The sequence below is a fragment of the Typopeltis vanoorti genome, chromosome 1 (assembly GCF_054136105.1).
Source record: "Typopeltis vanoorti isolate ZY-2024b chromosome 1, IOZ_Tvanoo_1.0, whole genome shotgun sequence".
In the NCBI taxonomy this organism is placed as follows: domain Eukaryota; kingdom Metazoa; phylum Arthropoda; class Arachnida; order Uropygi; family Thelyphonidae; genus Typopeltis; species Typopeltis vanoorti.
The window spans coordinates 138,452,156-138,466,197 of NC_143549.1; the positions used below are offsets into that span (position 1 = coordinate 138,452,156).

A 14,042-nucleotide genomic window follows, 5' to 3' on the forward strand; every position below is an offset into this window, starting at 1 on the left:
ATATTGAAGGCAGATAAGGGAAATTCAACAGTGATTTTAAACATCAGTGATTACGAAGATAAGATTAACAGCTTATTGTCGGATACATCAACCTACCATGTCCTAGTCACAGACCCAACACTAAAGACCCACAATGATACCAACGATTTAATACATCACATGCCGAACTGGTCTATAGACTTAAAACGAAGATTGAAATCCATGCATCCACTAACACCAAGACTATATGGTGCTCCTAAGGTACATAAAAATGGAATACCACTATGCCCGATTTGGATGGAATCAATTCGCCAACTTATCTGTTATCTAAATACCTGGCAGGCCTCCTCAAACCACACATCCATAATTCGGATACTTATATACGAAATTCGCAACATTTCGTTGAGAAACTGAACAACATCTCTATCTCCAATACAAATTTACTTGCCAGCCTGGATGTCACATCTCTATTCACTAACATCCCTGTGGAGGAACTCATCAACATTTTAGGAAGTTTGCTCCGACAAGACATTACTTCTCTGTTCCATCATTGTGTAACATAACTTTTTCTTATGGAATAAAACCATATATCAGCAATTGACTGGCCTTGCAATGGGTAGCCCCCTCTCTCCATCTTGTGCTGATCTCTTTATGGAGGATTTTGAAAGTAAAATCTTAACTCAAACAGACCCTAAATCCACAGTATGGTGGAGATACGTTGACAATATCTTTATTGTTTGGAACCACACAAAAAAGGACCTGTTTGACTTTCTTAACAAAATCAACTCTCTACACCACACAATCAAATTCACTCTAGAACTTGAAAAAAAAAAATAACCAATTATCATTTCTGGACACTTTAATTAAGAAGCTTCCGAATGGTGATATCAACCTCTCAGTTTACCCCAAACCTACCAATACAGGACGTTATTTACATTTCACTTCCTGCCACCACATTTCTCAGAAACTTAGTATTGTACACATGTTGAAGAACCATGCCTCTCTCCTTACAACAGATCAACATGACATCCAGGAAGAACTATCCCTGATATCCACCAACCTTACCATGAATGGATTTCCTCGAAGACTTGTCCACAAGATACTTTTCTCTGAACACCGACAAAGACAACAAGATGATATACGTTATTATTTCTACCATCGTCATTCCATACTTAGGGACAGTTTCCAATAAGATTGCTAGACTCCTTAGACCACATAAAATAAAAGTGGCCTTTAAACTCACAGAAACGATTAGACAATTCTTAAGATCTCCAAAAGATAGCCATCCTTTCTCCAAATATGCTGGAGTTTATAACATACCCTGCTTGTGCGGCTTGAATTACATCGGCCAAACTTCAAGGAGCCTTGAAATTAGGCAAAAAAGAACACATAGGTGACGTCAATAATAACAGAGAAGAAAAATCGGGGTTAGCTTTTCATTTCTCAAGAACAAACCATACCATAGAGAGTGGGATAGAAGCACAATTCCTTACATGGAGGAGGACTTCCACTCACGAATTTTTAATGAGTGACAACAACAACAACAACAGTTGCCTGCCGTATACAAAACCTTAACAGGAACCAATGACTAATCTTGCCCGTGATCTGGAAGACCCTTATCAGATCCTTCAACTCGCTAGAACTGAATGATAGTGCCAACTATAGAACGTTCCTAAATAACAACAAGCGATATCATGCACACTGTATGCATGTATTGTACGCGCTCTATTCTTTGTTTAATATAATCGGAATCAGTTGATTATAGTTTGTAACAGTTTTTTACTTTTTAGTGCCTTACATCAGTTATGTACCCTGAAAGATGCCAACAGTCTTAGTTGGTGAAACTAGTTGGTATAACATAGTTGTTTATTATATGCACTTGATCAATATAATCCCATTAAAAGTCTTTCCAGAACTTTTTGGTGAAGAAAATTAAATGTTTTTTAACAGGAATTTAATAATGTTAGCCCTAAGGAATGTGTGAGTGGTGCTAATATAAGGTAATATTCTCAATTAAGCAGAATGGGAGGTATTAAAACAGGCATTTGATAAGGAGGGGGATGGGGGAAGATGAAAAAGGACCAAGAGAACAATGAAGGTGAGTTAATGAAGTTAAAAGTGCCTTAGAAGACAAGACAGACATTAAATATGAACACATCGAAGACCTGAAAAATCACAGATTAATTCTGAAGAAAAATGTTAATAGGAAACAACCTAACCTGCACCCCATGAGGACACATATTAGAAATTTGAAGTTGATAATGATAAAATCATAAAATAAAATCTAGCCTTTATTTCTCTCCTTATATTTTCCATTTGTTCTTCTAAATTTATGGACAATGCTGTCTTCCTTCTTTTGAAGATGATTTTTGGGACTTGTGCTACTATTACCATCTCTTAACTTTGACTTTATCAAGGCACAACACTTTATAGATAGTTTATTAAGCACCCAAGTTTAATTCACTTAGAATAATGTAAATAAAACTCTCTAATATTTCAAATTCACATAGCTAAATGAGAACTAATAGTGTATGTTTGTCATGAGGTTCCTATAGTAATCTGTGAAATAAGCGGACTGGGTCACTGAAAGACAAACAAACAGTGAAAGATTCCATAAATTCTATATTTGTTTGAATTTTCAATACTTATTTCTAAAAAAAAAAAAAAGTTTTATATTATTTACCCCCCCTCCCCAACTGCAACCAAACTAGCATAATTTTGAAGCAGCAAAAATAGAACATTACTAAATGAGGAATTATGATTTTTTTTTTCCAAATAATTTTTGTTTTAGTTGGGTAGAATTTTACAAAGTTTCAGATTTTATCCATTAGCGTTTTTTGATTTTAGGTTTCTGTCGGATTACTTTCTATTGCAAAATTATAACAACAATCATTCAACACTTGCCAGAAGATTGGATATAACTCAGCCACATGAAATTTTCAAGTTTTCTAACATAATTAGTATTTCTATTAAAATTTATCAAGGTTTTACAAAAGTATCCCTTAAGAACTCACTTTGAACAGCATGAAGTTGTTACAAAAATCACGACAGTTCTCTTGAAATCAAAGGAAAGCGAATTAAAAATTCAAATGAACATTATGACTTTATATGTAAATTAGACTGTTTTTTTTTTTTTTTTTTTTTGGCAAACATGATAATAATGTTAATACCTCTCCTGCAGAATGGAATTTAATGATATTAGAATTTTGTTTCAAATGGACTATTTTAATGGTAAAAACAGGCAAAAGCAAATTATTATAATAATGGAATACCAATACAAGATTGTGAATGAATGTATCATTTTATGAATGTCTGCAATCTTTTTTTTTTTAAATACATTGGTAATTCTGATTTATTAATTTGCATGCATTTCTATAAAGTAGAAGTTTGTAAATTAATCTATACAGAAAATGAGAAATTTTGATAAATTACTTACTGAAGGCAATGAGAAATTTTCCATAACCCTTCCTTTGATAAGGTGGGAGAGTAAGAATACAGGCAACATTGTTTCCATCAGGTGACTCTTTTTCTTTGGAAAAATAGCCAACAAGATGAGATCCATGTTTATCAACTTCACATAGGATGTAAAACACAAAAGGCTCCACATCAAAATAAAGAGTTTTATGATCTAGGAACAATTTAGCCAGCAAACAGAGATTCTGACAGTATATCTGATTTAAATAAATAAATAGCACCCAAAAGCATTATTATTTCACAAAGTAATAATAATATAATAAAAAGTAGAGTAATATATAAATAATAATGTTTAATAAATATAATCAAATACTATTATAACATAGGTTCTGGGAGACAGGATGCACATCCATGTTATAGGTTATCAGAACGAGGTAGTACAGTAATCCCTGAACTATCCAACCACAGCGGAAGAACAATTTCCTGATTAGTTGACTAAAAGTACAATTACATGGTGTTCTTCTATTGCATCAGTCTTATGACTGGTAGCTCAGCAGCATTTCCTTCCATTCTTCTCTTCTGTTTTTTTTTTTCTTTATTTCATAGTATGTTTTTAATCCAGTGCTTTGTTTTATTTGATCAAAGTATCTTTTTCCCTTAGTCTTCATATTTCTCTTTTTCCTTTGATTTTGCCTACTATTATTATTCAGAAGAAGATGAGTCTTCTCATCAGACTTTTCAACATGTCAGACTCATGTCATGACATGAAATTACATCATACTCTATTAGAATTCAGATGACACACTAATCAATTGAAGAGTTGGTTAATTGAAGGTTCTTTTGTTTGAAGGTTGGATAATTGACAATAATTGTATTCTGACAGTAATGCCTCCAACATGACAGCTCTCCCACAAAATGCTGCTACTTGAAGAGGAGACAGGGAGATTTTATCAGATTTGAAGTTATGGATCATCCTTCCTACAGCGTGAACTTGGCTGCATTTCACTTTCTAGTTATTTTCTAAACTGAACACACCTCAAGAGTATTGATACTGAAAATAATGAATGGGTCGTCATAGCAAAAGTGGGAAAATGATTACAAAAACAATCTGAAGAGTTCTATTATAATGCTTTGTAAAACTTGTTACAATACAGATATAATGAAAGAGAAAATTGAAATTTGTAGATCACTTTTATATGAGACTTTATCTTTATCTTTATTTTATTTTATTTAACTGACATCTCTTTCTGGGTGAGGAAATATTCTGTGCATTGTAAAGTGTGAGCTTCTGTAGCAAATCAGTATCGACAGTGTCTCTGATCAAAATAAACCTGTGTTTGAATCCCATTTAGGACATGAAGAACTTTTATAAGTGTTTTTCAACTGAAAATGAGTTAGTAGGTTGTATACAGAGGTGCAGGTATTTCCTTCTGGACATGTGGGTTATTCAATCCACAAACAAACTAATCAGAAGAAAACACATTAACTTAGACAAAATATACTCAAAAGGCAATAAACTTATCCTAATAAAATTAAGGTTATGAGAACCAAGGATACTTGGCTCGTCCAGGACTGGTTAGTTGGTTTAGTGTTTAATGGCACATGGGCAACACTGGTTATTTATCGGTTTAAAATAGTTATATACAATGATAATTAGTACTAGAAAAATATAGAACATTAGGTATACTGACAATTTTAATAAGAGATGTAGTTTGATTTCACTTAAATGTGTCATAATATGTTATTGCCCTATATTCCATGATTAATTTTTGTCTTATAATATAGATGTCCTTATCAGTGCAGAGTGGAGAGATGATGGTCACACTGTTAACAGATGATGCTATCTTAAGGGATGAGCTGACCAAGCTATAGCTTCATTTCCTGTGAACTCAGTGTAGCTTGGGATCCAGCAAATGTCTGAGTGAAGCCTCCAGATTTGATCTGAGAGAGAGAGATGCCAGATCTGAGAGGGCACACTGGATGAGAGTGGTATACCAAAATTCTCTAAACCTGATCAGTATAAATAATGCACCTTTGGTAGAATTTACTTACATATAATGTAATGTAAATTCTATGACATGCAGCTTGGAAGTATAATTGCTATATTCCAGTGGAACTCAATTAGATACACTGACTAACGACAATCGCTCATACAATGCTTTTCAATTATGACCAATGAAAATAAATATGACAGGTTTAGTGACAATGATGCTACCGTAAATCACTGATGAGTTTTTGTGAGCTATTTATTTATAACGTCATTGCTAATTACATCTGTATTTTGCTGTGAATTATAAACTGTTTATAACTATTGTTCTATTATGTCATTAATAATGGCAGATAAAATTCAAAGTAGGGGTTCTGTTGCTTCCAGAGAAACATTTTGGAAAATTATGGAGACAGCTACCGTGTTGGAATAAAACTTTAGTTTAATATAAACCAAAATACACACTTGACGTTTCGACCTTCATATCAAGGTCATCATCTGAAGCATACATTATATATACACTATAATCTACATGGTTTGCTAAAGTTCTGACCAACTGTTATAACAATTATTGGCCTGACCTCTAGTGAAAAAAAAATAAAAATAAAAAAAAAAAAAAAAAACCTTTACTACATCATTTATTTTATTTTATTTTATTTTATTTTTTTAATTATTATTTTTTTTCACTAGAGGTCAGGTCAATAATTGTAACGGCTGGTCAGTAACTTTAGCAAACCATGTAGATTGTAGTGCAGCTTGTCTCTGTGTATATATTGTGTATGCTCCAGATGAGGACCCTGATATGAAGGTCGAAATGTTGAGTGTGTATTTTGGTTTATATTAAACTAAAGTTTTATTCCAACAAGGTAGCTGTCTCCATAATTTTCCAAAATGCATTGTGATCACCGTGTAAGCATGAAAGAAAGGACTTACAGAGAAAAGCAGACACATAAAACTATTACATTAAATACTAAGATTAAAATGATTAAATTTAGTGACAGTAGTGTACTGAACACTGAGAAAGGCTGAAGAGCCAAACTTACTTTGCATTACTATTGTTATAGTTGTTAAAAGCAAAAAAAATAAAGTTGTTAGTGAAGTGAAAAGTGCTACACTAGTTAATGTTACAGTTATCAGTAAAAGTGATAATCTTATTGCTGAAATGGAAATACTTTTAATGGTGCAGATTGATGATCAAACTGATTGGGATGTTCCCTTAAGCCAACCTAATAACTTTTGCATTTGTGAAGATTATTCTAAATTGTTCATTTGCATATCTGATGTAAATAAAACATTACTAAAACCATTACATGCATCTACAAGTGAAAACAAATAAATAAAAATAAAAGGGAGTGATTTGCTATACAACAGTGGTCTGAAACCTAATGTGTAACATGACTGAGGTATGACTGTATTATGCTTTCTGGGAAGATAGCAGTGAACCCTCACTAGAAACTGATTTTTAACTGTCTGTATTATAGGTAGGTATAAAATCAGAGTGAGAGCAGGGAGGAAGGATTGGAATGTTTCCTTAACTTACAAATAGATGTTTATAGCAGAATGCAGTTGTGTCAAAGTGGTATTCAGAAGCATTTGTGAAACTGTTTACTGTAATGTGCATATTATTTTTTTATACACAGTCCAAAGGGACATATGACCGTCAAATACTGTACAAATTTTCCCAACATGGACAAAAAAATACTTGTCCAAGTCAGATAATCTGGCAAGGATTTTATTTTTCTGGCATACTGCAAATGACTATCAAATGAGAGTGGGTGTTTATTCATTTTGAGACAGGTGATGTTCAGAATGCTTCAAATGGATCTACTTCTAATTGTCTAACCATGGACAGAATCCAGCTACCAAAGTACAGTCTCATCCAGAAGCAGAGACTCAGTGCCCACGATCAAGTCTTAACTGGGTAAGTTCTGAATAGAATCAGAGCTAAGAATGCTGGTCTGCACCCTGGCATACGGAAGATGTCCAGCATTTATCCTGCAAGTGACATATGAGAAGAAGGAATGTTAATTGTTTTAGTGATTATAAGTTCCAAGAACTTTGTTGAAACTCCAAGAATAGGTGGCTTTGGAATATGTTAACTTGAACTTGTGCTCTTGTTTAATCATTTTAAAATAGTTTTTTCATTTTTATTTATTTATGCAAGGTTCTCCCCCTTCCTCAATCATCCCTTAGGACTCGCTGAGCTCTCCTAATGAGGAATTATGTATTTTATGACTGTAGATCCGTGTGTGTTCATGTTTTCAGAACAGGCCGGTTTGCCTGTTCTGAAACCAGGAGTTTCCAGGAAAAAAAAAAACTTCTACCTCCATATGAGACTGGCTAACTCACCTCTAGTCAAAAGAGACCAAGACCAGATAAAGTTCCTCACATCATGGATGGGGAATTGAACTCAGGTCTTTCCAACCAAAGGGCTTTGTCCATACTGACTGAGCTACGGAGGCTCTTTTTAGTTTTTATTCAAACCTTAACAGCAAATAAAAGTACAGCAATAATCCTTAAGGGTTTGAAGTTCTCCAGACAAATCTGTAAGTACTCTTAAGCAATTCATAAAAAGTTCTCTTCTATTTTTATATCAACTGTGCCCACACACACAATGCACCAAGAACCAACCATGCCTACCACAAGACAAATATGGTAGCAGCAAAGCCCAACCACCAACCAAACAGATCAGGCATAAGTCAGGCACCTTACAGTTTGTAGAACTGTAAGAAACCTGACTTTTTAAGTATCCCCACGCAATCCATTATTCAGGATGGAAAACTAAGGGTTTTGTATCCTTTTTACTGGAATCTCTCATAAAAAAAAATTAATGTAAAGAATTGCATGTGTTTTAGCTTTAATTTATAATAAGTGTAATACAAAAATGTATTAAACTTATTCATATTGTTCGCAAAATATAAATTTTTAAAGTTTATACATAATTTGTACATCTTCATTTTTAATATAAATCTGTCAGCCATGTCTCAATAATACCAATAACCTTTGGCCAAGATGAGCTAACCAATACCAAAAACTCCTCTCCATTGTTCCGAAGTCCCTGACATTCTTAAAGTGCAATAGCCCTAATTAGGCCCACTGCTGTCCTAATACTATATACTAACTATTCCATACTGGTTTGCAACCAGTGGTACTAACATAAGCATTTTATGCACATTCAACTGCCTCACTGTCCATGTACTTGCTCAACAGCTCCCCCCACCCCAGTTTCCCTGAATTTGAGCATCTACTTTCACTTCAGTCAACATTTTTTTTAGACTCTGACTGCCAAATCCATTCAAATGCTTCGTGTATAAGTCCTTTCATCTGTCAAACTTACTCCATACATCCCACATCACTTCTCCTGCATAACCTATGCATCGACTCATTTGCTATTATTGCCCTCATTCTGAGATCAACTCTGTCATACTGTGGCAACAGACTCACTATATTAACTCTCCCTCTCTTTTTTCTTTTGCTACTTTCAGTAACTCTTTTATGTCCTGCCTCATACTACACTTTTCTCCTTTCAAATCATTCATTCCAGTCAAAACAATCAACTCTTTCACTTTACCCTTTTGCATTCTAATAGCCTTGCTAACATCATAATCTATGCACCTGAGAAGCACAATTTTGTTACTCTAATGCCAATCACACTTCTCATGATAGAACTGCAGCACAAGACTCTCTCCTTAATTTTTCCTTTCTTCCTTCTCTCTCTCAGTCATGGTCGTAAGTTCGTCGACTTACGACCAACTTCCGTTCTGGCTGACAGGTCGTAAGTCGATCTGGTCGTGTGTCGGCCATATATTTCCTATATTTTAACTTTTACTACCTATTAACAGTATTCTTTAACCTTTCTAATCTTTTTATCATCTTTATAATTTATTTTTATAATATTTTAAATTTATAATTATGTATATTGTACATAATGTGAAAAATAATACTGTACATACTGTAAACACAAAAATACAATCTAAAATTAATGTAAAAATTAATACACAAGAAATTTACAAAATCAATTTTTAATCTTTGCTTGTGCTGGGTTGTGGATCGTCAGGATCATGGTGCGGAACCTTTCACAGCTTCCTGAATTCTTTCTTTGTCCTTAAGTATCGTTGATACCATGGAATGTGAAAACTTCAAGTCACGTGCTATCGTATTCACTTTCTTTCCACCTTCATACTTCTGAATAACTTTCATTTTACACTCTAAATCAATAGTTTTCCTTGACTTCTTAGGTGGCATATCTGTAAATGAAGGCGTTTTCCTTTTACTAGACATTTTATGAGTAGTATTTCATTAGAATTTTAATTAATACACCACATGCAACAGATGCTTATAAGCGACTGAGTGTATGTGAGAGATAGTTATTGTACGATAACTATCGTATCCCATAGTTATCGTACGCGCAGCTGCCTGATTTATTATTAATTTATTCATTAATTTATTATTATTATTTTTTGTGGTTGTAAGTCGATGACCAAGTGCATATGTTTCTCTTTTCTTGCATTTCTTTCTTTCTTTTTCTGTTCTCGGCTGAACCACTCACCAGAAGTTCCTGCATTTGCTCCAGTTAATGCTTCGTCCTGTGTATATCATTTTGCGTAACTCCACTATCTCCCTCATTGCAGCCAACTCTTCATTCTTCACATCCGTCATACTACTATTCTTTTGATCATCACTTCTATTTCTCTTTCAATCCTGTCTTCAATTACACTGTTGACCATACACCACCTTATGCCAATACATTCACACATTACTGAATGCAGACAACATCAAGCTCTTTTTTTTTAATATCTTCATTTTTAATATAAATCTGCCGTTGATGTCATCTGTTCAGGCCTAATTTTTCTCAGAACTCTCACATCTATGGTCTCTAATCTTTATGAAGCATAACATTCACAAGCAGTCAAACCCCCCCCAACAGTAGGGAATTATTAAAAATTTATATAACAGGGCTAATTAGTTCAGATAATGGCTACAATTCCTACTATATCCAAAAAATATTAAAATTCCCAAACCCAAGCAACCACTCCCTCTCTCCAGAACAGAGACTACACCAAAGCTATTACTATTCCATATTGTTAGATCTTGAATGAGAACCTTTTCATCAAAAGGATCATTCATTCAAGATTTAACAAGAATACCATACTGACCAAGAAATACTTGTACTATCGATGAATAAAACAAATAATAAAAAGAGAACATATTTGAATTACCTTAAATGAAGTAATAAGGAGGAGAAATTTGTGTCTAAATAGAAATTTTGTTGTTTAAAAGCATTAGTGATTGAAATATACTCTATGCAAAATGTATGTCAAAATGCTAACAAAGGTCATGTGCGAGTTACTTACAATAGCATAACGCCCGAGGCAAAAGCATTCGTGGAAAGCGAATCGAACTCGCTTTCCACAAAAAGAGAGCTCTTCAAGACGAAGTGTTGAGATGTAACAATGTGAGAGCAAATAGGAAGGCGCAATGAGAAAGTTTCAGTAACCAAAAGAGGGCGCGACGAGAGAGAGAGAGAGAGAATAAATGTGGGTTCGTGGGGGTTTGAAACCCCATTTTTTCTGTTCCCGTTCTCGTTTGGAGCTACGATGCTGACCAGTGGAAGGAAGCTCTACGATGACCGATGGCAGCCCTTTCCCCGTTGCTGACTGACTAGTATCGAATGAGCTGTACGTGAGTTGACGGCGTCTACCAATTCGGGCCTTTGGTAAAGTTTTTTTACCGATGAAACAGCGGAAGGATTCCTCTGGAAAGCGGTCAGGCTAACGACAGTGACCAGCGAGACGAGCGGTTGCCCAGCAGAATGCAGAAAATGACTATATGTGACCTCCACGTGGACGTGAACAACTGAAGCAGAAAGGTATCTAAGGACAAAGGACGGATAAAAGGGACACCGGTAACCTCAAGTGGTGGTGGTAACGTACAGAAATTTCTTTTTCAATTATCAATTAGCATTAGAGGAAAAGAGTGAACAAGAATTTTGTTGGATAAGAAGATGGACAATTACTTAGAGAACTTTTGAGTGATTAATGTGTTTAGTGATTTGTTAGTTCCATTGGACTGGTAGTCTGAAGATTTAAGATTTTGTGCAAGACCTAATTAATGTGGAGGGGCCTATGTTGGCAATTGAAGTTAGAATTATGAACATGTATTTTATGCTAAGTGTGCATTTATTTATTTAACCTAAGGATATGAGTTGTATGTTTATTAATTAGTGTTCTTTCATTGTTTGTCAACTGATTTAGTAAAGATAATGTAATATGCTTTTGATATGTTTAAACTTATTTGTAAACTCATTAGATTCTTAATAAACATGTTTTGCTATGAAATCTGAGCATGAGACTAATTTTACCACTCATAAAAGCTTGAACCTATGCATAAGGGGAAGAAAAGAGAATTTTAAAGTAATAAGGCCATGACTGCAAGCTAAGATTTCTATAGATGCCTTAAACTTTTAACAAGATTAGATAGCTCTTGAACTCTAGGAGGTTTCTCTGAGGCAAGAATTCTTCTGTCCTAGAACTCTGACTGGCGCAGTTTACACAAACAAATTTTGTCAGAATTCGAAAAGGAAACGATCTCAGAGAGATAGATTAGAGATCTCACTCTTAGTTGGCATAAAGGGGAATAATAGTATAGTTTATATGAAAAAATCAGCGATGTAACAATATATTCAAGGCATATATTAAAAACTAACAAAAAAAAAAAAAAAACGATTCAATGACTTGCAGATGCTATATAAAATTAGCATTTCCTATACATTTCCATCAAATACCAGCCACAGCAACTAGACCTGCTAGGTGTTTATACGATTCATGGTAGTTGCAAACTAACCTACTATGGCCGAACATGCAGGACAGCCATCAGAATTACTGAACAGAAGGACTATATCTGTTTCCATCACTTACAGCCACTCAGGACTTGCTGACCATGCCGTAGAATATGCTGGAAGAAAGCAACTTTACTCTGTAGACTATCAGAACATACATACATACACATATTCTACAGTATTTTGTTTGTGTAAATTAGTGTAAACTTAAATATTCTGTTTCAAATTACCATTTTTGGTTGTTAGTATATTTATATTATGAGAACTGCATGATTATTAGAGGTAGAGACAGCCTGAATTATCACCTAGCCAAGAAATTAGCTGCAACACTCAAGAAGTTGGTAGGTCATTTCCCCTCCTACATCAAAAACACTTCATAAACATAATCAAAGATATTACATTAGAAAAAGGTGATTTATTAGTCAGTTTGAACATCTCTGTCCTCTTTACGAATGTCCAAATCAATGACAGAATCCTTCTTTTACAGAACAAATTCCCTCCAGATATCACAGCACTCTTTGCGCACGTATTACATTCTGTTTTTATTGTATGGCAAAATGCTTTCTACCTACAAAAAGAAGGCACAGCCATCATCCCCCCCCCACCGCAATCTGGCCCAATGGCTGCCAGATACTAGACACTTTCCTTAGCCACCTAAACAAACAATACAAATGCATACAGTTCACAATTGAGATTGAAAAACAGAACCCACTTCCATTTCTAGATACACTTGTCACATGTCTTTCATTCACTGTTTACCAGAAATCGACACATACTGGCCAATGTATACACGTAAACTCCTACCACCACCACCCAACACAAAAACTATGTGTCATTAAAACAGGGCTTTGAAGATTTGCTCCAATGAACACGTGCTGAAAGACAAATTTAAAGTTATCAGCAATACTTTTCTAAAAAATGGTCACAGCCAAAACACTATTAACAAAATTCTCTACAAGACCTCAATAAAAAACAAAGATAAATCAGACTACAATAAAACTATAACCATTCCTTATATTAAAGAGACATCAGATAAAATAAACAGAATACTACAGAAATACAACCTCAAAGCCACCTTTAAACCTCCTGCAAAATTAAAAGGCTTACTCAACTCATCCAAAGACCCACTCCCTCTGCTGGCCCACCCTGGAGTATACTGTATTTATTGACCTGTAATCTACCATATATAGGGGAAACAGGACGCACAATTCCTATTAGGCAAAAAGAACATAAACGACACATTAAATATACTAACTATGGTGAAGCTGGCCTTTTGATCATGTCCTGAACACTTTACACAGAATTGACAGGAAAAGCACCAATTGTTTACATCATGCCAAAACATGGTATGAACGTAAATTTAAGGAAGTCTGCGAGATTCTTATCAACTACCCTAATCTTATTGCTGAAATGATGGTCTAGAAATCCCAAGCATATGGAAGGAACATATTCTACCCACAGAACCTTTCTCCCTAAGAGTTAACTATAAACTGTAGATAATACAGAAGCGTAAATCTAATTTAACAATTGCCATGTTAAAAATAAGACATCATTGTTACTGTAAGAAACCATCTATATGAAAGAATGTTTCTCTTATGTTATCTTAAATAGAATTTAGTTTTGATGTAATTTCTAATTAATTAATTAATTTTTAATTTTATCTGTATTTTTTAAAAAAATATTTTCACTAGAGGTCATGCCAGTAGAATAACTGTTGATCAAATCATTGTTTCTTTAGCATACTGTGTGAAATGTAACTCAGTTTGTCCTTGTATATACTCCAGATGACCTTAATATGAAGGTCAAAATGTTGGGAAATTAAAA

At 34.3% G+C, this 14,042-nt stretch overlaps 1 protein-coding gene across 1 annotated transcript in view; it reads right to left on the bottom strand.

The window, feature by feature from the left end:
• The window catches only part of mof (males absent on the first), a 154,020-nt gene that overhangs the window by 19,567 nt on the left and 120,411 nt on the right, over window positions 1–14,042 (bottom strand). The window contains exon 7 of the mRNA XM_090399455.1: window positions 3,416–3,650. Within this exon, the coding sequence (XP_090255581.1) occupies window positions 3,416–3,650 (235 nt within the window). The remainder of the gene's footprint in view (window positions 1–3,415; window positions 3,651–14,042) is intronic.